A 21,055-nucleotide genomic window follows, 5' to 3' on the forward strand; every position below is an offset into this window, starting at 1 on the left:
ATAAGAAAAAACAAAAATCTCTACAGCGCATTAAATCACACAAGTCCTGCTAACTACCTGCTGGACAAGACTCAGACTTGTTAAGGAGAAAACATTGATTGTATTTGAAGATTGGACTGAATAACCCCCGCCCCCCATATTCCAAACAGGAAGTACCCTCAGTCATTAAAGCTATTACAATAAAGCTATTCCTGCGTCATTCAATTTGTCTAATTCATTTTTATGACATGTTCTTGATATTCCTCTTTTTTTCAAAATATTTTTCTGCAGTGCAAGTGACTCAGGTTATAAACCGACCAATCAGAAGCCTCAATAAAAGTAGGGTGTTCTCCTGTGCAAGGGGTGTGGCCTTCCAATATCCTGACTCCTGATTGGTGGGAGTAGAAATTTTGACTAAAACTGAATCTGAAACCCTGCTCACTGCCAATTTCTGGTTCTGACGTGGTGACGTCTGTACTACGAAAAAAGTGCGTCTGAATTTGCTTCATTCTATAGGTGACATCATACTCGCTCAGTCCAGTTCTCATTAACAGTCAATTGGAAAAATGCCGCCCGCCCCGGTTGGATGTGATGTTGCGCTGCAGACGGAGAGTAAAAACCCAATTTGAGGCTTCGCTTTAACCCTTTAACACCTGAGGTGTTGCAGGCAACACCCAATCAAGACACGCTCTTTGACATGTAACAAATTACCAACATAAAGTTCTGCATAACGGTGCAAAGTCGCTTTTCACCACGACAGAATCTGCTGGAATCACGTTGAATGAATCAATGGTTGAAGAATTATGGTAGTCGAAAAAACGCTCCACTCTTAAAATGTTAAGGAGAAACACTCCTACTTTGGACATGATGCTAAAATGTAAATGGAGAGTAAAAAACCCGCTTAATAGCAGTGCTGTTGTAGTCTGAGACACAGCTCCTTTGTATTTTTTCATGGTAAATATGTTTTTTTGGTCTGAGTAGTTTGGAGATTTTTTTTTAGAAATTTACGCCTTGAAACTACTTTTCATTCTTGAACTATTTCTCTAGAGTTGCTCCTCCTAGTGCTGTGTAAAATGTCCAGGGCTCTTGTTTATCTCATTAAAACACACCCATATCAGAGATTTTTAATTTTATACAGTACAGACCAAAAGTTTGGACACACCTTCTCATTCATTTGAATGTGCTGTATTTGAAATAAAGCATAAGAAGACAGTTTTAACTCTTGAACATAAATCTGTGACCTCAAACTAGTCCAGTAAGTTAACAGGACTGTGGAGGGACTAAAATACACGTCCAAATTTGACCAATTTTATTAGAGAGATAAAATGGGAGTACTGCCGGGAGCCATGGGTAGTTTTCCACTTGTACTTGATGGATAGTCCTAAGATTTTCTCCCAGCTGTTCAGCATCAATCATCTGAAGGAGAACCCCGCACAGATTACAACCTGCAGGGCAAAGGAAGACAGTGAGGGGTGGGGCTCACTTGAATTTCAGGGACCACCGTCCCCCTTTCCGAGCAGGAGCCGGCGAACGAGGTGAGCGGAGCCGGAGACACCACGGGGACGGGCCTGCTAAAGCTGCTGAGGTCACAGCTCGGGATGTCATTCTCCTCGTGCCGCATCACCACGGTGTCCATGACGAAGAAGCGTCCCCATGGCAACCACAGCGTGTGCTCCTGGGTGATGAATGGAGCACGCTCAAAGTGCAGGGCGATGGCTATGCCCCCGTTGGTCACCAAGTCAAAACTGGAAAACAGATAATTTGTAGATGAAGTCAAAATTAAAAAACAGGAACACAGTTCACAAAATCATATGCATATAATAATTTCAAATTTGTGGAAACAGATGATTTTTTAGATTTTTGGAACACACCGGTTGGGAATCAAACCCATTCAAGATGAGACTAAAATCTTCAAAGCGCCTCGCTTATTAGCATTACAGTATGAAGAATGGATTTTGAGTTGGTTTGAAAACAGATCTCCTGCATGTGCTTCTGTGTGTGTGTAGGGCGGTTGGATTTGTTCCATAGGCAAGGAAAGGCAAGGCAAGTTTATTCATATAGCACATTTCCTGTACAGAGACAATTCAAAGTGCTTTACATAAAAATTAAAAGAACAATTAAAAACAAAATAGTAAAAATGTGATCATTAAAATAAAGTTAAAAGATAGTAAACAAGATTTGAATTTAAAACAAGCATAGATAAACAGTGCGGACATAAACTTTTGAATACATATTAATTAAATGCAGCTGAGAACAGGTAAGTTTTTAACCCGGATTTAAAGACACTAAGTGTTTCAGCAGATCTGATGTTTTCTGGAAGTCTATTCCAGATCTGTGGAGCATAGAAAGTGAATGCAGCTTCTCCATGCTTAGTTCTGGCTCTAGGGACTGATAAAAGACCGGATCCAGAAGAGCGGAGAGGTCTGGCTGGTACATACTGGGTCAGGAGGTCAGCCATGTATTTTGGTGCTAAACCATTCAAAGTGCTAAACCAGTAGCAGAACTTTAAAGTCTATCCTCTAACAGACAGGTAGCCAGTGCAAAGACCTCAGAACTGGACTAATGTGGTCCACTTTCCTGGTCCCTGTGAGAACCCGGGCAGCAGAGTTCTGAATAAGCTGCAATTTCCTGATGGATTTTTTTGGTAGTCCTGTAAACACACTGTTACAGTAATCAAGTCGACTAAAGAGGAAAGCATGCACTAGTTTCTCCAGGTCCTGCTTAGACATCAGATCTTTAATCCTTGAGATATTTTTGAGAGGATAATAGGCTGATTTTGTAACTGACTTAATGTGTTTATCAAAATTTAAGTCTGTGTCTATCAATACACCCAATACACCATAGGATGGAGGCACTACTTTATTGATCCCACAGACGAAAACTGTCCACTCCAACATCAGTCTAAAAGCTCTGCACTGCGATCCCATCTGCTGTTGCCCAAAAGCCCCTTTCCCTCTGGTCTAAGTCCTTAGCAGACAGCGGTGACAAAAAAACGCCCGCAACGACACCTGACGTCTGCAGCGCCTGTCACTGGTAAGAGCCAATTAGCGCCTGGCCACTTAAGGGACCGGCCCACATGCTCGCATAGGAGCCACCCCCTCTGAATTACAGGTAAAAAGAAGCAGCTCCTAAAAAAGGCAACCTCCCCTTGGTTTTGGACTCCATATATGAAAAAATCTGCAATGTGGAGCCTCCCTTGGGGGTAAACATCGCTTGTGCTTTTTGACCTTGGCTGGGTGTGAGCAGCCGGCAGTCCAGAGCGAGGCTGTTGCATAGCTGTGAACTATGGGGAGGACTTGCAGAGGGTGGGTTTGCATAAAACAACACAGACGTCTGCACAAAAAGGCAAGGAAGCCAGTCGATGAAGAGATTTACTGGGTGCGATCAATCATCTACAGCCAGAAGCCATGTGACAAACTTGTAAGTGTCCTTATAAAAAAAAAAAAGAATCAAGCACATTCCGTTGGCAGCTATCTCACCCTGTAGAGCCAAGCACATCAAATAATAGAAAAGAAAATTCCAGATTATTTGGGAATTTAAATTTTTTGAACCTTTTGATGAAATCCACACATTTTTTTTACTTTTTATGATATTTGATAATATCAATTATGATACGTTGTGTGTTAGGCTAAAAAGTGCCCTATTTGAAAGAATTAATTATCAACAAATTTTCCATTCTTCCAATACAGCAAGTAGTCATTTAAATAAAAGAATCTCTGACACTCTCACACTTAACTGATGAAGGAGGAAGCACGGGCTCCTGGCTTTAAGGCACAGGGTGACAGAATGACACTCCTAATGTGCGCTTTAACATACACTACGATTCAATTTTGCTCTGAGTAAAGAAAAAAAAACAATGTTTGGCAATATTCCACTGTTTTTGTTTTACAAAGCATCAGCAATGTTTCAGAAGGGTTTTTGATGAGTAAGGATCTGTGACGGGTTAGGTTGCGTTGGGTGGGGGGTAGCTCTCCGTATTCGCGCAAATTGCGTTTTTGCGGGTGTCTCTGGTCCCTAACCCCAGCAAACAGGAGGGAATACTGTATGCTGTCTAATGTCGAAGCATTTGAAATGTTTGACAGATTTTGTGTAGTCCACTTCCAACAAGCTCACTCCGTGTTGGTGAGAGTGGTTGTCATAGAAACACAGACTCAGACTGAATCAGACCAATCAATGCTTCGTTGACTGGCTCCAACATAGCAGCATCCAAATCGCAAAAAATTGGGACTGAATTGACTTCCTTTTGTTGGAGACGGACGTTTTACTTTGGGTGACAGTAGACTCACTCCGATCAGTTCTCACTTACGGTCTATTGTTAAAATATACACGAAAATATGGTTATTCTGTCTATTAAACGCTATCAAAGGTTGGTCAGGACAACACAATTTACAAAATAATAATAATAGATATATTGTGACATCCTGGTCCCCCAGAAGAGATTTGAAAATGAATCACCAAATCCCTATAAATGACAGCTTTAGCTGTGACCAAAGAGCTAATAATGAGTAATGAGAAAAAATCCTTCTCAGCACATTACTAAGAATAAACCAGAACAGGCAATAGCTCTGTCTCAAACTCAGCCAATCAGAAAATTGGGTTGAAGAAAAAAAAAATTAACCTCTTCTGTTTAGGCCAGAAAACTTTTCCAGATAGTTGGAAAGGTAATTTAAAAAACCAAGCCCTCGGACAATAAAGAACACATCATAAAAATGAGTTGAGACAGCTTTCCCATTTCTAAGTGGCTGAACAGGTGCATTTCTGATTTCACGCTGCACTGAGCCTGTTTACAGTGATTGCAGGGGAGTTGCAGGAGCCTGGGCATGTTTACAGGAGGACCTGGGAGATGGAGTGGTGCTTACACATATGCTGGAAGGGAGAAGACAGCAAAGGAAAAACTCAGAGAAAGGGGTTAGGAAACATGGGACACGCAAAAATAGGGAAAAGATAGCGATGGGGAAAGTCCTGGAGTGGAAAGGACACGGGCCAGGGTGGGGAAAAGCATACGTCAAAGTGAGCTGCCCAGAAAAAGGAAAAGGCTTAAGGGCAGCGGGAGATTAAGGGGAGAAAAGCATGAAGGAATGGAGGGTGGGTGAAATAAGTAGACGAACACGATGAAGTGAAGATGGAAGATTCTTCCGATAGCGAAAATACGACAGGATGACGGGAGCAATGAGGAGAACTAAAAAAGATCAAACTGGGAGCAAATCTGTCGGCCTTCCGAGTGTCAAGCTCTGATAAAAGCGCAAGGGCGAAGGGGGGCTTGGAGAGCAAACACCGTTTCATGCTGCGCTGTGATAGAGGGGGCTCAGTTTACCAAAAGGGCCTTCTCCACACAGCAGAGCATGAGGCGTGCAGGCCGATTGTACAGTGTGCCCAGGCAATCTGAAGATAAACTAGAGTTTGTCTGGATTTCCCTATAAACCGAAAAGCAAAATGAGCCCAACAAAAATTCCACAGAAAACTGGCTATTCAGAGTTTGGTGAGACCATCTGTGTGTGGCACTTTGAACAACACCAACTAAGAGGCTCAAGAAAACGTTGATGGATGAGGAAGTTGCAATTTCATTCATGCAGGCAGCAGTGGACATGGTTTTTTTTCTTTAACAAAGTACAACTTTTGAGTTTCTTGTTTGAATTTTTTCTTTTTTGAAGGACATTTTGGATGAAACTGGTTTTGCTACTAAACTCCTCCTTTTTTTGAAGATTTTTAATAGGCCAGAAGTCTACTGAAAAAATCTCTTTTTACACAACATATTTTTGTGTAGTGAAAGTTATTCTAAATATAAACTGAATAATTAGATGCCAAAAATAAAAGTTCAATACAAAGTTCGCCATTTTTCGGAAAAGCCAGAATCTCCAATTTCAAAGTGGTCCAGAAATTTCCCTGAAGTCTCTTCGATGCTTACTAGATAGGCGAATAAAGACCACAGTGCGTTGGGTGTGACAATTTAGCATTTGAAAAAGATGTATTTTGAATACATTTTTATAAATCATCAAATTTCCATCATCATAACATGGCAGATTTAGAGTCTTCATAAAATGTTCATATTTAGAAGGTTTTTACTATGGCAAATGGGTGACGTCATAGTTGCCATTAAATGAAAAAAAAAAAAACTGAATTAAAATCCAGGGCATCAAATCCTACACTTTTTGGTCTTTTAGGGGTTAGGGAGTATTGGAAGTAGTCTACGGTGTTTTCCACATGCTGACTCATCTCTTGAGCTCTTGTTGGTATCTCCGTGCACAGAGGTGACAGTGGTCACTTACAGCCAATTAAAAGACAGCAATCAGAGACATTGACCAATCATAGACCTTCTATCAAAGGAGACAATTCCATAATAGGATGAAACAGACAGAGCAACAGCAGCATGGGATCCATTCTGTGCAGTAGTTTTTACTAAAAACTGGTCTAAATGATCAAAAGCATGAAAAAATAAAGCCATAAAACTGCAGGATAGGAACTTTCAAAAGTGCCACAACCATCGTTTTTTTCTGGTCACACCGATTTTGAGCAGCACAACTACACTAAAGCATCACACTAAATAACACTAAATTGACAATAAAACCAAGAGAATAAACATGACAGACAGAACGTGCCACTTCACTATCGGAATTTCCAATCGCCAATACCATTACTGTGTACTGTGTGTTCCGAAACCCCACTGAGAGGCTTTGAATTGGCATATTTCATTCGGTCCCATCTTTGCTGCCAGTGAAGCATAGATTAGGAGAGCAGCAGAAGGCCTTTGTTTCATTTATCTGGGAATCGAGCCGAGATCTTCAAAAAATAGGACCCAAAGAAAGCTTAAAGCAGATCAATGGTGGCATCATTTGCGAAGGAAACTCCAGTTACCACAAGCCCCACCTCCAAGGAGTGACGTAAACGTCGTAGTGGCAGCTGAGTCGTGTTTTTCTGCATAGCTTCTGGTGTTGTATATAAATGTAAAGATGTCGGCCGTTACCTTCCATCTTGTCGGGTGATGGTGTAACCGTAAGATGGGTTGTTGATGAAGCTGATGTTGACTCCAACCAGCGGCGTTCCATCGGAGGTCACCACTTGTCCACGGATCACACAAGCGTGCCTGTGCCGAAGACAAACCAACATTGTGCATTTTATTTATTTATTTTTTTTTTTTTTTAGCGTAACCGAAGTCGTGGTGCACGTTCAACACCTGACTGATCGGACTGCAAAAGGTAAACTCGCTCAGTATAATTAGAAGAAGTAATTAAGCAGAGCATTTGTGTCTTTCACAGAAAAAGACTCATTAGGATCAAGTTATTTGGAGACAATATAAAATGAACATGCAATTCATTAATAAAGAAAAATGAAATATATCTGTCTCAACCTAAAAAAAAAATAATTAAACGGGAAGAAAAAACAACTTGAAGAATGTCTCTCCAGAATGGCAAGATAATGAGATAAGAACGCTTTACTTTGACTCTGCTCTAATTAAAAAAGTGGGTTTTATCTTCTTTTGCTGAATTAAAGAGAAAGAATGAAAGGAAAAAAAAAAGGCCTACAGATTGCAGGAAAGGCTTGGCTGATTATCGGGAACATATTTTCAGACCCTGATTTCATTGGGACATCAGGAGTCGCCTAAAGAGGATCTGATCATCAGCCCCCACCGATCAATAGTGGGAAGTCATCCAAATTCACCTCCTGATCTTGTTAAAGTGATGAGTTGAGACCTTGCTGTTTTTACCGCTCCCTCCCCAGCGCCCGCCCTCCTCGCCATCAAGGACCGGCTCATTGTCATCCATCGTTTCTGTGGTCGTCGGCAAAAAAAAAAAGGTCCCTGAACAAACGCTGCTTCGTCACTTCTTCATCAGACCATAGCTATTTTTAATGTGTTTGGGTTTTAAACACTGCCACACACTGGAAACAATTAACACTGGCGTGTTAGCAGCTGCCCTCAACATGTCCTTACCACAGGCAAGATCATTCACCCCACGCTATTCAGGTCCCTCGGAACCCACTTTTATGTTAATTAGTCCCGGTCTCCTTCAGAGGACCTTGACTGTCCATTTCTGCACTGTAAACAAGCAGCGATGCTCTAACTCTTTTTAGATCTCTCCGAAATTACGAGTCAAATGACTTCAAATCAGCCATTAGTCCAGTCTGCGTGAGTGGACGTTCCTGCTTCTCCTGGTCTGCTGGAACGAACGGCTCAAAGAAAAGCTCCAAATAAAGAACCAAAATTTGGTCTCAGCGTTAGACTTTACTCATCTGGGAATTCACGTGCTAAAAAGTTAGTTCTGAAAATCCCAAAGCCGCCGTTTCATCATAGATCATTTTGCAGAGGGCAAATGGAGGACGTGTTAGGGGAAAGTCATGAGGTGAAGCATCTGGACTCAGCGTGACATCTTCTGTGCTTCAGGCTCCTTCAGGGTCTTAGATAAGAAGATTCTTTGGTGTGTTTAACCATCAACAAAATATCTTAAAGGCTCACGCAGATCATCTTTTGAGTTATTTTAAAATTGTCCCCAGAAGTCTCTTAATTATGATGGTTACATTTTTAGCCCCAAATCCTGTCTCGTTCTCTAAGACACAGTTTCTGCAGAGTGGCAGGATTTCTTTAGAAAGTCACCTGAGTTGTGGGCGGGACCGTTGGCGCAGAGCAACCCCGCCCCCTTCCCCTCCCCACTGCTAAGAGTTTACAGCAGGAAGCTCGTGGCTCGGCGAACAACAACACAGCTACGGCACCTGATTCACACCCATTTGGGTAAATTCTCAGAAATGCAATTTGAAGGTCAATTTTCTTTACAAATGTTCTCTATCATTGGAAAAATGCTGCAAGAACATGTTAAAAACATCACAAACACCATTTTTATTGGAGTGAGTGTTTAAATAGTCTGCTTCAAACGAATCATAAAGCTTAGGGAAAAAAGGATTTTACCTTAATTTGGCAGAATCTAGGAAGACAATCTGACCATATTATGACATTTATCAGCAAATGCGGTTTCTGACACATAACAGTAATGTTATTGACCAAAATCCTGGTCTAAGAATTTAATCACAAAAATGTTCTTCTTAATCTTAAAATGAAAAATAGGTTTTACAGGAATGAGGCATTTATTTTTGTGAGCTCAATTCAGAATAATGGAAAAAAATAGTCACTTTCAAAATGATCATCCTTTCAGAAATTTGTAGGTAATGCTGTAAACTTTCGGCTTTACAACTGACAATAATAATTGGAAGATTTAGGATCTGGGCTCCAACATGCCCACTACTTACATTTACTTTGGTCTCCCTTAAAAGGTCTTTGTTGAAGTTTTGGGTCATAAACATTTTGGAAGATCCAGTAGTGATGAAGTGGTCAAATATTTCTTGTTATTTTTCCTCTAAATGTTAATAAAATTCAGTTTCTGATTGGGATAAAATTGGCTGAGTCAAATTGTCCCCTCAATATTACACTCCCACTACGGCTCAGGTATGTTAAGTAAACACAGTTTGAACTAGTGTTCAAACTGTGTTTACTTAACCTACCTGAGCTGTTTAGAAGGCGTGCTTTGTTAGCTGAAGAAATGTCCTTTGAACAAATGTTTGGACGTCTTGAACTTTTGACCCCGTACAGGTTTTTTTTGTACAAATTCTGTCCTGTGCACTTACACACAGATAAGTTCCACTCATCATTCTTTTGAGCTCTTTGGAAAGAGTTCCCAGTGGGCCTTTTAATGACAATTATGCCATTTTTTTTAGCCAAAATCCCACCAGCCAATTCATTTTTCTCTTAAGATGCAAACTATCTTTTATAGGAATGAAGCAAAACTTCTGGGAACAAAATTCATAATATTTAGGAAAAAAATATAATTCTTAAAATGGTCATCCTTTTAAAAGTTGTAGCTTTCTGTTTTATGGCGGGAGACTATTATTGGAAGTTCCAAGTCAATTTGGAAAATTTGCTTGGAGAAATCTAAAATCTGAAGTCTAACATCTTTATCTAAACGTTTACTTTGGTCCACCTTAAAAGGTTTTCGTGCCAGGGTCATAAACTTTTTGGAAGATCCAGTCGTGATAGAGCAGTCACATATTTCTTGGTATGATTCCTTAAAATGTCAACAAAATATTTTTTCTAATTGGGATAGACAAAAAAGGCTACGTTAAATTGTCCGCTCAGCACTACACTCCCACTTCCGTGCTTCACAGTTTGAACAAGTTTTCAGGATTGAAGTGTTTACTTAACCAACCTGACCGGTTTAGAAGGGCTGCTGTGTCAGCTGCAAAAATGTCTTTCGAACAAATGTTTTGGACGTTGTGAACTTTTGACCCCATACGGGTTTGTTTCGTACAGATTCTGTCCTGTGCATTCACACACAGATGATGCAAAAAACACTCTCCGGGTGGAGACAGTGACGTTCCTTTATTTACTACGTTTTTTGGAACAGACTTCCTTCTCCCTGGAGATGAGTTGCTGCAGACTTCCACAAAGACCTTTTTTTGGCATGATTAGATCACTTCCCACCAACAGCCTCTCTCAGCTGAATGTTCAAACATGAGCTGCTCACTATTTGACAAAGTCGGCGCTGATGCTTTCTGAGGTTTGAAATTCAAAAGAGAAAAACTTTCATATTAGATTTTATACAAAATAAAATAGTCTGACAAAAATTTATGAATAATTTGAACGGTTTTCTGTATTTTCAGGGCTCGGTGTGAGAGTTTCTCGTGGCCACTAAATTGGACCCGAACCACAGGTCTCTTTTGTTTTACTACAGAAGAAAAAACCTCTTCTTTTAGCAAAAAATTAGTGTGAAAATGTGTTTTCTTGCAGCAATATTTCAGAAACACGCACTGAAAAAGAAAAAAACAAGAATGTCCGACTTATAACAGGAGGAGAGCCTCACAAAAACCAAGACTAATAAAGACTGCCATTAGCACAGACACAAGAAAAACATCATTATGCAAGCAAATGACTTCATTATAGGGTAAACCCTGCTGTAAATGTGAAGCATGAGGCTGCAGAGCCCCTCTTTTCCTGTCTGTGTGTTACGTAGTTTTCTGAGTGTAAAAGGAGAACACTTTAAAGTAAAGGATAATGCTGCTGGAGATGCTGATAGATTAGTTAATAGCTAAACCCTGAAAAAAAGATTTCTAAATAAAATGATAACAGGATGGGCTGTGGATGGATGGGATGGCTTCAGCCTTGCTGTGCTGAACCAGCTTCAATCATTGCTCTAATTGCTCCATAGACAAAGTCTCTGTTTGTTATTCTGCTGGGCCGGCCGGACACGTTCTCTGTGGTGGGAAACATCAAAAATAGCAGCCCGGTGTGCTTACTCGCACTAGGAAGCGGCTAGTGGATCGATACAGAGCCGATCATGTGACCAAGGTGGGCGTAAATAGGCGGGGGAGAAGCAGTGCCTGCAAGACTCATCTGAAGCCCCCACCTCCTGTCATAACGGCTCATATCTGTCAGTGGGCGGGGAATGAATACCAAGCATGAATAATAGATCATCACCGATATTTTTAGGTGAGCCCAGCCTACAATCTCATCTCTGTATTCTTGCTTTTTACTTATTTATGGCTGCATCTTGTGAGGGAGACAAGAGTATTACTCAACGCCCCACGCCTCCCCCTCTGTCCAGTGAAGTACCGCCAAACGCAGAGTGCTTTTTGAAAGCCAGAAAAAAAAATGTCAATGAGGGAAAATGTCACGATGCTTCTCTCGAGCATCAGCTGACGCATTTTTTTTTCTTTTGCAGAAAGCCGCTGACAAAGTGGCCGACTGCGTTTGATCGCGAAAACACGTCAGACTCAAACGGCAGACTCTGGTCTGCTGACAGGACGGAAACATCTGGACGCTTCAGTCGACACTCAAATTAAGCCCAAACGTTGTCTGTGCATAAAACATGATGCAGCAGTGGGATAAGTGCCTGGGCTGTGCATGCCATTGTTGTGCTATTTATTTTAACCCGTTTTTTTAAACTACCCCTTAAACACACGAGGTTCTCATTAGTAACCACTGCCCTTACAGGTGAATACGGGCTGTCAGCGGGAGAAAAACCTGGACAGGGCACACAGGTGACCCGCATAAAATTTTAAGATCGTAGGCAAATGGAGCTAAAATGTTTATGCAGATTCTTTTCTATAGACATGCTGCGAGCCAGAGGTCTTAGCGAACACCTAAACAGCATGTAATGGTGAAATAGGAGAGACGCAGGCATGTCCTCTGGATTTTTCTGCTTTTAAAACCCACCAGTTGATGCACACTACACAAGGAGCCCATTAGTGCTGTTCATGAGTTAAGTATGGGCTCCTTACGGCAAGCCTGACTGTTACAATTTAGGAAATTAGACAATCAGAATGTGGTTTGTGTGGGCGTCCTACAAGCACTTAGATATCAGGTGCAACTTCATAATGACTAGAGTGTGGCTTAAGGGCATCGTACGATAGCCTCATCTGTACCTTACAAGTGTGTGCAACCTGCATAATAACCCTTACAATGCTCTTATGACAGGTGTCATGACATCCCCTAAGGTGACCGCACAAACCTCAAGGGAACTGCAAGACACACCTGCGTTCCCCTTACGATGCGGCCAATCCACTCTATAACCCTTCACGGACCAGAACAACAGCAAAGCCAGCAGCCCCTTTACAGGTCAACCCCCTGTGTAAGGCCATGTGACTAAGGCTTGACGTGATTCCAGCTGATTCTAACACACAGAAATTGCATTATTGGAATTACATTGATTGCGTAAATGGTCAAAGAGTTGCGGTGTGCCAAAGAGTGTTAAAGGGTTCAAATCAAGACACTTTTTGGTGTGTTTGACTGAGACGGTAAAAGCTTTAACCCTTTCACAACCTCAGTTTTAGCTCCAGTGCTGACATTCCTTGGACTGCCGTCACTCTTCAACCGTTCATGCAATTAACGTACTTCCAGTGGATCCTAAAGCAGACAAAAGCAGCGTTGATACACAACACTTTACAGTGGTCACATTTTTACACAATCAATGTAAATCGTCCTTTTCGCTGATAAGCAACAAAGCAGCTTTACTACACATCAGAATCGGCTGATTTACATCGATTACGAAATGCTTTTTTGGGCGTGTTATTTAGGTGTCGCAGCTTGTTAAAGGTTAAAAAAGTATCTAATTCTAGGTCAAAGTTAGTTTCTTTTAGCAGCATAAATGAGTGACACTGCAGGCGATTTAGGGCGAGGAGCAAAAGAGGCTGGATGAGAACACATCCGAGCAGTCGGATGATGTGTCTCCCATAAAAGGATCACTGATTCCAAGGCTGCATGAGGGAGTTAGCCTCCAATGGATTACAGTAAAAGCAATCATCGTACATGAAGATGGGACGCATTTCAAGCTGCAGAACGTTCCAAGCTTTTGTGCCGTGTTTGTCTATCATCACCCGTCCATCACTGACCAAGCTGCCAGCCTCTGCTGTCTCCAGCTAACCATGTCTTTAATGTTTTTGTAAAAGAAAAAACTGCAGGCTGGAGCGTTGTAAACTTTGCTTTGGGCCTGTGTTTCCCCGTGTTTGACGCTTTGGAATCAAGACACTGCTGTTTGGATAATCCTAACTATGGACTTTGAAATCTTCGTGTAACGGCTTCTTTAAAAAACAAACCAAAAACAAAGCCAGCGTATGAGTGTACGTGTTCTGCACGTCACTCACTTGCCATCGAAGGGATTGCTTCCGGGGACGACGTGGGTGCTGTCCCTGCCCACCAGGAAGCGCACTCGGTCGTAGAAGGTCTGGAGGTTGCTGTGCACGGAAGACATCTGCGTCTCCTGGATGATATCCAGGGGTTCTGGGGAGCCGACGCACAATGTGGTGGTGTGGCAGGTCCCCTGCAGACAGCAGTCTGGGTCCATGCAGTCCACCAGGCCATCTGACGAGGTCAAAGAGGTCACAGGCAAATGGATTCATTAACACACATGGCAGAATAAACACAGGGACTGTGTGACATTGTAGAAAAAAATGTCCAGACACCTTAGCCCAGTGGTCTCCAACCTCTTACCCCAGTTTGAGGGTTTATCTTCATCCTGTGCAAAATATCTGGAGCTGCTTCAAACTTTACTGTACTCTAGATTTCATGTAGGAACCATAACAATGTGATCTAGATTTTCCCTTGACCCATAACTGGCAGAGTGGGCTAACTTCAGCCTCGCCTGACTGTTAATGTGCGACAAAAAAAAGGTGTTTTCTAAATATAATGAGAATAATTGTGACCCTTTAAAAAACCTTTTTAGCAGTATCCTCGTAGCTGCTGATTATACTGCATTATTGTTATGGTTTGTGGTAACAACTGTTGCAATAAATCTCTTTTTGGAGTAAAGACTGCTGGTTTTTGTCTGTTAAATGCAGATTCATTTTATTTTGAATTCAAAGGTTTTTCTATTGTTTCCTCTGTGGCTCTTTTCTGTGCGTAGAAATTGTCCTAATAAATTTCCTTTTTGTTAACTTTTGCTAGCTCAGGGGTTTCAATTTAGCTGTCAGCCGCTTTAAGAAAGATGCATTTTGAATAGGTGACAGAGCGCCTTGACATGCGTCAAGAATGAGTCGGATGTGGTGGAGAGAATCTTTTCAAAATAAAAACTACTGGATTATAGAATCAGATTAGAAATAAAAGGGGATAAATGTTGTTTCTGTTTTTCTCCTGTTTGGCCCAGTGGGTTGGTACTGGTCCACAGCCCGTGGGTTGGGGACCACTGCCATAAACTATTGTAGATAAAAATGTTGTAAAAACTTGTAATAAACACCAACTGATTTGGTAAAATCAATGTTGATTCTTTTGTTTCTCTTTCCAAAGCACTTTTGGATGTGGCTTTCTCTTATAAACACGACTTCAATCTCTGACAAATCCATTTCATTGATTTGGAGTAGTTGAGGGGTTGAATTGGTTTGTGATCTTATTTCCCTTAAACTCCCAGCTCTATTTGCAACAAACACACTCTGACTCCACCTTTTGTTGTTTGTGGACCTTTTGAATTTGGAAAAATAGCTTGTATTCATCTGGGGCTCGTTGGGCGAGTCAATCGCTTACCTGTGTTTGGGATTCTACATCTGTCATGAGGGGTGAGGGTTTTACCAAGCATGTTATGCTACGTTCACACCGGGCATGTGACGTGGTTTCTTAAATACTCTCTTTAACACACTCTTGATCATACATTTAGCCCATGGTGTCCACACTGGACTGTCGCTACCTGATACCAGCACATGTTCAACACCTACAGTTGGAGGAGACCTCTCAAAGTGTCAAGGTGGTGCAAATCCATTGAATCTTGCCCTGGCCTCTTTCTTTCACAGCTTGATTCTGAAGCACGAAAGACTTAATGTCATAAAATTCCACGATCTACAGTTGTTAGTTACTCCTCCGTGATCAGTTTTTAAACGTTTGGTACTTCTGTCAATTAAAAGGGACACCATCCATATGGCACTACCAAATCAGAGTCTCTGATTGGTTGATGCTTGTAGGTGGCAGGGCAACCACTAAAGCTACATCCAGCTCAGTGGCCTTGTAGTAGAGTGTCTGCCCTGTGACTGGAAGGTCGTGAGTTCAAATAAGTCATACAAAGACAAATGAGTCATACAAAGACTCTAAAATTGGGACCCACCGCCTCCCTGCTTGACACTCAGCATTAAAGGGTTGAATTGGGGGGTTACTCCACCAAATGGTTCCAAAGCGGCTGTGTCTGCAGCTCACCGCTCCTCCAGGGGATGGGTCAAATGCGGAGAACAAATTTCACACACCTAGGTGTGTGACAGCTAATTGTTCTTTAACTTTACATTCATGCCGCCCTCCGCAGCTACACAAGTTTCTACGACTTTTGTTGGGCTCTTCGTACAACACAAGCGGCTGCTGAACGCACTTCAGGCTAAACCAACTTGAACTTTGACCAATAAGAGACTCAGATTTGGGAGTGACGTATGGATGGTGTCTGTCTGAATTTACGGAATCACCAACTGTTTGAAAATTGATCACGGAGGAGACATTAATAACTGCGCATAGTGGTAGAAATGTGTAGCGTCAACGCAAGAATTTTAAACTGTGGAAGCTGTAACGCGTTTTTACATAGACTTTTCTTTGGAAGCGCTCGCTTGAACACACGCGGTGAACGGAAGGGCAGCGTGAACGTAGCTTTAGGGGTTGCCTGTCATGTTAAAGGCAACAGATACAGATCCATGTTGCTCACATGGATCATAATTAGGACTCCATGCCCTCCATCAGCCTCAGGAGAAAAACAATTCTCCAAAGAAAGTTGCAGTGCCGCGCTCTTTCCTCTGTAGTTGGGCTCCACAGCCTTCCCATTTGCTTCCAGGCGCTTATCTGTCCAGATGGGTGATAAAGATAAAGCCTGCTGCTGGGAGTTAGTCAAATCCCTCGCAGCACTTTACTTTTTTTCCACTGAGAGTATTGGGGTCCCTGTAAAGGTGATGGGCAGACCGCTAGAAGCTAGAGCAAAACTGGAGATGAGAATGAAGTCCAAAGGAGAGGAAGTCACGTTTCCCATTTGGCCTCAGGAGTGGAGCGCCCCCCCCGGCTAGATCTGCGTGTTTGTGCCTGGCTCTGCTCAGGGCTAGTTAGAAGGAAGAGCTAAGACTTCCTCCTGGGGCCCTCGAATGTTCAGGGCCGCGGGCCAAGTACTCTGCTTTTCAAATAAAAACTTGTACCGGTGTCTTCCCTCTTTAACACTTCAAACATCAAACGCCCTGGTGGGGTCTCGGTGATCAGATCAAGAGTGTGTTTTTCTCTGTACATAAATAGACTGTGCCATAAATTGTGACCACTTTGTTCCTTTTCTTTGGTCACAACCGCAGTGGGATTTTGGAAGGGTTTGGTGCGAGGGTTGGATCTGTCTGACAGCCAGGAATCGCACAGCTTCAGGCGCTCGGCGATGACTCCTCACAGTCACCCCCATCACTGTGAAACTTCCTTACTCGTGTACAAAAAAAAAGGCTGCAAAAATTCAACCAAACTTCATATTACGACGATATTTTCTTTCTATGTACAAATTATAAAACTGCAATTCAGCCGCACAAATGTCACCTTTACTTTCTGGCCCCACAGGTTCCTGCTTTGTCATGCATTTTGCTGCACATCATTATGCACCTCTTAGATCCATATGCTTATTTGGGATTCTTTTTGCCCCCTCTTCTGTGCTCCAAGCAGTCACCCCCATCCCCCTTCTTCCTGTAAATCCCGAGGTTTGCTGAAGGTTTCTCTCGTTAAAAGCGAGTTTGCTCCTGGCACTTCGGAAAGCCGCTCCACGAGGCTCTCGAGCGCAAAAAAAGTGGTTAATCTTACTGTCAAATCCTGTGTTTCTGACTTTTACCTCCATCGTTGTCCTTGCCATCACTGCAGGCAGTCTCCATGGAGGTGTCACAGCCAGGGCCCCTCCAGCCCAGCTGGCATACGCAATACCAGCCGCCGTTACCCAGAGTGCACCTACCATTGCCGTTGCACAAACCAGGGCAGCCCTCTGTGTAACAAAAAATAAAAAAGGAACAAAAGAAAAGGTCAAAATAAGATCATGAATAGCAGGAAAAAAAAAGTAGAACTTGTTTGTTCTCTAATGGATTCAAGTCGTGCAAAGGTTATCGGGAAGGATCTGCTGAAACAAATCAGCAGGATACACTTTTTTCACAAAGTTTCTAATATCCGACAATCAGATAAATGCTCTTTTAAATCAATGCACACTTTTTACTACAGTCGATTATGTGAACCAACACAGCCGGGTAAGGAGATATCGAATATCCGCTCCCATTTCGTCTTGTTTATGTGCCTCTTTCTCAGCAGAAACCTTTAGAACCCTTTATAAGCTATCATAATTGCTACACACATTTTTGAGACCCCCTTTCAATGGCGTGATCAAAACCCTGTTTTTAAAAGCAGTGTCACACAGCCACAATGTGCATTTTGTGAATATTGCACGGATGAAAATGAGTCATGTGATAGATGTGGAAAAAGTGAGAAAAGTTGTAGTCTTTATGTGAAATTATCAAAGATGTATCACAAACGAATCACGACAAAACCACCCAAGAAGTTCGAATGAACCACGCAAAAAACACAATACGCTAATCGTTCATGAACTGTGTGTGATTATTGCAACATTTATATGCAATTCATTAGAAATTCCTGCGTCAATTACGTAATTTTAACGTGATGTTTGCTGCGTTTACGCCATACGAACGTCATACATTGGTGGTACATGCGTGAAAAGTCTGTTTGACAAAAATGGAAAGCCACAAATTTGCGTATGCAACTCACAAAAATCACACACGATTGCATAAGATTTCCGTAATGATTGCGTAAACAAAATGTAAGTAGTTGCTGTGTGACATGGCCTCAACTTGGTCCATGTTTTCTACCCTGTAGTACACTTTCCTTCCACAGGGGCAGTAGAGGGCAGTAGAGGGCCTTTTCCTGTTCAAAACAGGCTGTCTTTATGGAAATGCAAAAACACTTTTGGCTAGAAAGGTTTTGCTAATTTCTAAAACTTTATGGTAAGCATTAGATATTTGTTGTTATTCTTTTTTTTTTTAAATCACTACTTGCTGTATTGAAATAATGTAAAATTAGTTAATAATTAGTTCCTTCTGGCAAGTTAAAAATGTGTGTATTAAATTTGAGATAGCGGGTAAGTCAAGTGATTTTGTCTCTCAAACCTCTGGGTCAAAATATTTGCATCTTAAACTAACGTTGTTGTGAGCAATCACCAAATCACCCAACAGCAGATGATAACTTATACTATCTTTACCTAATTACAAAGGGATATTGCACATTTTTTGGATGGATTAAAAGGTTTTTAAGAAATCCTAATTCCAAAAAATATTAACTTACTGTCACTGTTTGATGTAGCGGGCTTAATAGGGTCAAGATACAGTATTACCATTTGAGCTGTGTTAATATAACAAAATAAACAATAAAAAATGTTAGCACACTATTTGCAGATTATCTCTGTGAGCCAACAGAATTGGTGCTGCGTCATTACCAGCAGCAGAAGGCTGCATAAAGTGTCTCGGTCTGAATGACTCAGGCTGAGTTGCTTTCGGCATGGGCGGACTAACTGCATCAGACGTGCAACTCCAGGGAATCTTCGGGCAAATTTGGTTGCTACGAGGGCACGGGTGAGGGGATTATCCTGCCGACTTCTCTGAAGACGCTTGATGCTTGACCGCGTGTACGCAGCCCGGGAAGATAAAATGCTAAAAGACAAGTCTGTCACAGTTTGTGCTGTTAACATGTTGCCTTGATAGCGAGAATGCTAAGATGACCCATTTTCTCAACTAGAGAGACAAGGGCAGCTGTCTCTTCTCGGTGCTCCGACATCACACAGACAAGAGTAGGAGGAGGAGGAGGAGGAGGAGTGGGAAGAGGAAGAAAAGAGGAGAGGAAGGTGCAGCAGCGGACAGGAGATGCTCCAACATCGGCTGATGGATGCAACAGAGTGAGGATGGGATTACGACATGACTCACAGTGCAGATCAATGAAACATCCCCATGTTTTTACAGTCCTGCATCAACCCAGAAAAGAAATGGCCAAGCATCTAAAAATCTAATTTTGTGAACATTTGTGAGCGTAAACTCAGCAACTGCAAACATCTTTTTTCATTCTTTGTTCAGGTAAAGCATTTTTGAGTTACTGACTTCTAAACAGGATTGGATTACGTAGACATTGCTTGTGTCATTTTTGTCATTTTGAGCATTATAACAAAATAGCTGTCTATAAAACACATGCTAAATGTAAAGATGATGGAAATTGGGTGCTGATGGGACTACATTTAAACTATTTCAAATATTTCATCAACTAATAATTTCCCCATATATAGTGGTCAAAGACAGTCCAAAATAACCTTTTTCTAATTATTTGTGCGTTTTTAAGTTATTAAACAGTCAAAATTTGTTAAAAAATGTTTTTCGTTGTTGCATTAATTAGATTGTAAAACACATGTTAATGTGATGAAAGTTGGCTGCTAATTGCACTACAATCAAATTATTTTAAGATATTTCTTTATGTTGCAGAACCTGAAATGTATGCAGCAATATTATATTTAATGCTGACAATGCTGGTTTCTAACACTAAAATCTCTTCTTTAAACTTCCAAGTTTACGTCAAAATTGATTATAAAAAGCCCAATAACCTTAAAGATCCACTCCTATGAAATTGTATTTTTTAACTTGTTCTTGTTGAAGTTTTCTGATGGAGGACATCTATGTAGAAAAATTAAGCTTCAAATAGTGTTTATGTGTATTGCTTTATTTCAATTGTCAGGAGGAGACAAAAAAAAAAGCTTTTTGAAAAAGATCGTCTTTGTGATGTAAATCCACTGGGCGGGCCACAGGCTCCCTGCTCTGCTCCATTCTGATGCATCTCCTTTTCTACGTATAGATCCATGTACGGCTGGATCCAATACTGCTCACCATTTTTGTTGCACCGCTGTTGTTAGGTTGGGAGTGTGAGGGGCTGTAAGCTAGCAGGAGAACGTGTAAACTAATGCTGGGTATCACCAATAATTTCCACAACCGATTTGATTTGATTCGATTTTGAATTTACTCAGTTTACACATGTAGACATATTTGTATGGAAATACATTAACAACCTATATGTTTAGAAGATATTCATGTGAAAATGATTCAGTTCACATACTGTTACATTTATGAGTGAAATAAACAAATGAGATTGTTAACACCATATGGTGTTACATGGTTTCTCAAACGGAGAAGCTCCAACAAAAATGTCCTGATCATTATGTTCTGCCTCTCCTGGTCTTTGCAGATCATGTTGTCCTGTTGGCTTCATCGAGCCGGGACCTTCAGCGTGCATTGGTGCGGGATGAGGGTCAGCACCGCTAAATCTGAGGCCATGATAGTTTCAAAGCTTGATCTCACCACATCTCACAAAATCTCGTTGGAGTAGCGTTAGGACACCAAGACATAAAAAGGAAAGGCATAAAAGATCGATCTTTACTCTTATGGATCGATTTTTGATCCATTAAGCTCAGATCCATTCAGATCGATTACAGTGTTCCCCCGCTTAATTACGGTTTCACGTATTTGCAGATTTTTTTTCAGTCACGTGACTCCGGTTCATCCCAAAAACCCAGATTAGACGCTTGAATGAGACTCT

At 41.5% G+C, this 21,055-nt stretch overlaps 1 protein-coding gene across 8 annotated transcripts in view; it reads right to left on the reverse strand.

The window, feature by feature from the left end:
* tenm4 (teneurin transmembrane protein 4) overlaps positions 1-21,055 on the reverse strand; it is a 211,425-nt gene that overhangs the window by 53,585 nt on the left and 136,785 nt on the right. For all 8 annotated transcript variants that reach the window (XM_023962051.1, XM_023962050.1, XM_023962049.1 and 5 more), the window contains 4 exons: positions 17,262-17,408; positions 13,600-13,816; positions 6,941-7,060; positions 1,463-1,724 (listed from right to left, as the gene is read on the reverse strand). In XM_023962051.1, coding sequence (XP_023817819.1) covers positions 1,463-1,724; positions 6,941-7,060; positions 13,600-13,816; positions 17,262-17,408 — 746 coding nt within the window. The remainder of the gene's footprint in view (positions 1-1,462; positions 1,725-6,940; positions 7,061-13,599; positions 13,817-17,261; positions 17,409-21,055) is intronic.

The sequence above is a fragment of the Oryzias latipes genome, chromosome 13 (genome assembly GCF_002234675.1).
Source record: "Oryzias latipes chromosome 13, ASM223467v1".
NCBI classification, from domain to species: Eukaryota; Metazoa; Chordata; class Actinopteri; order Beloniformes; family Adrianichthyidae; genus Oryzias; species Oryzias latipes.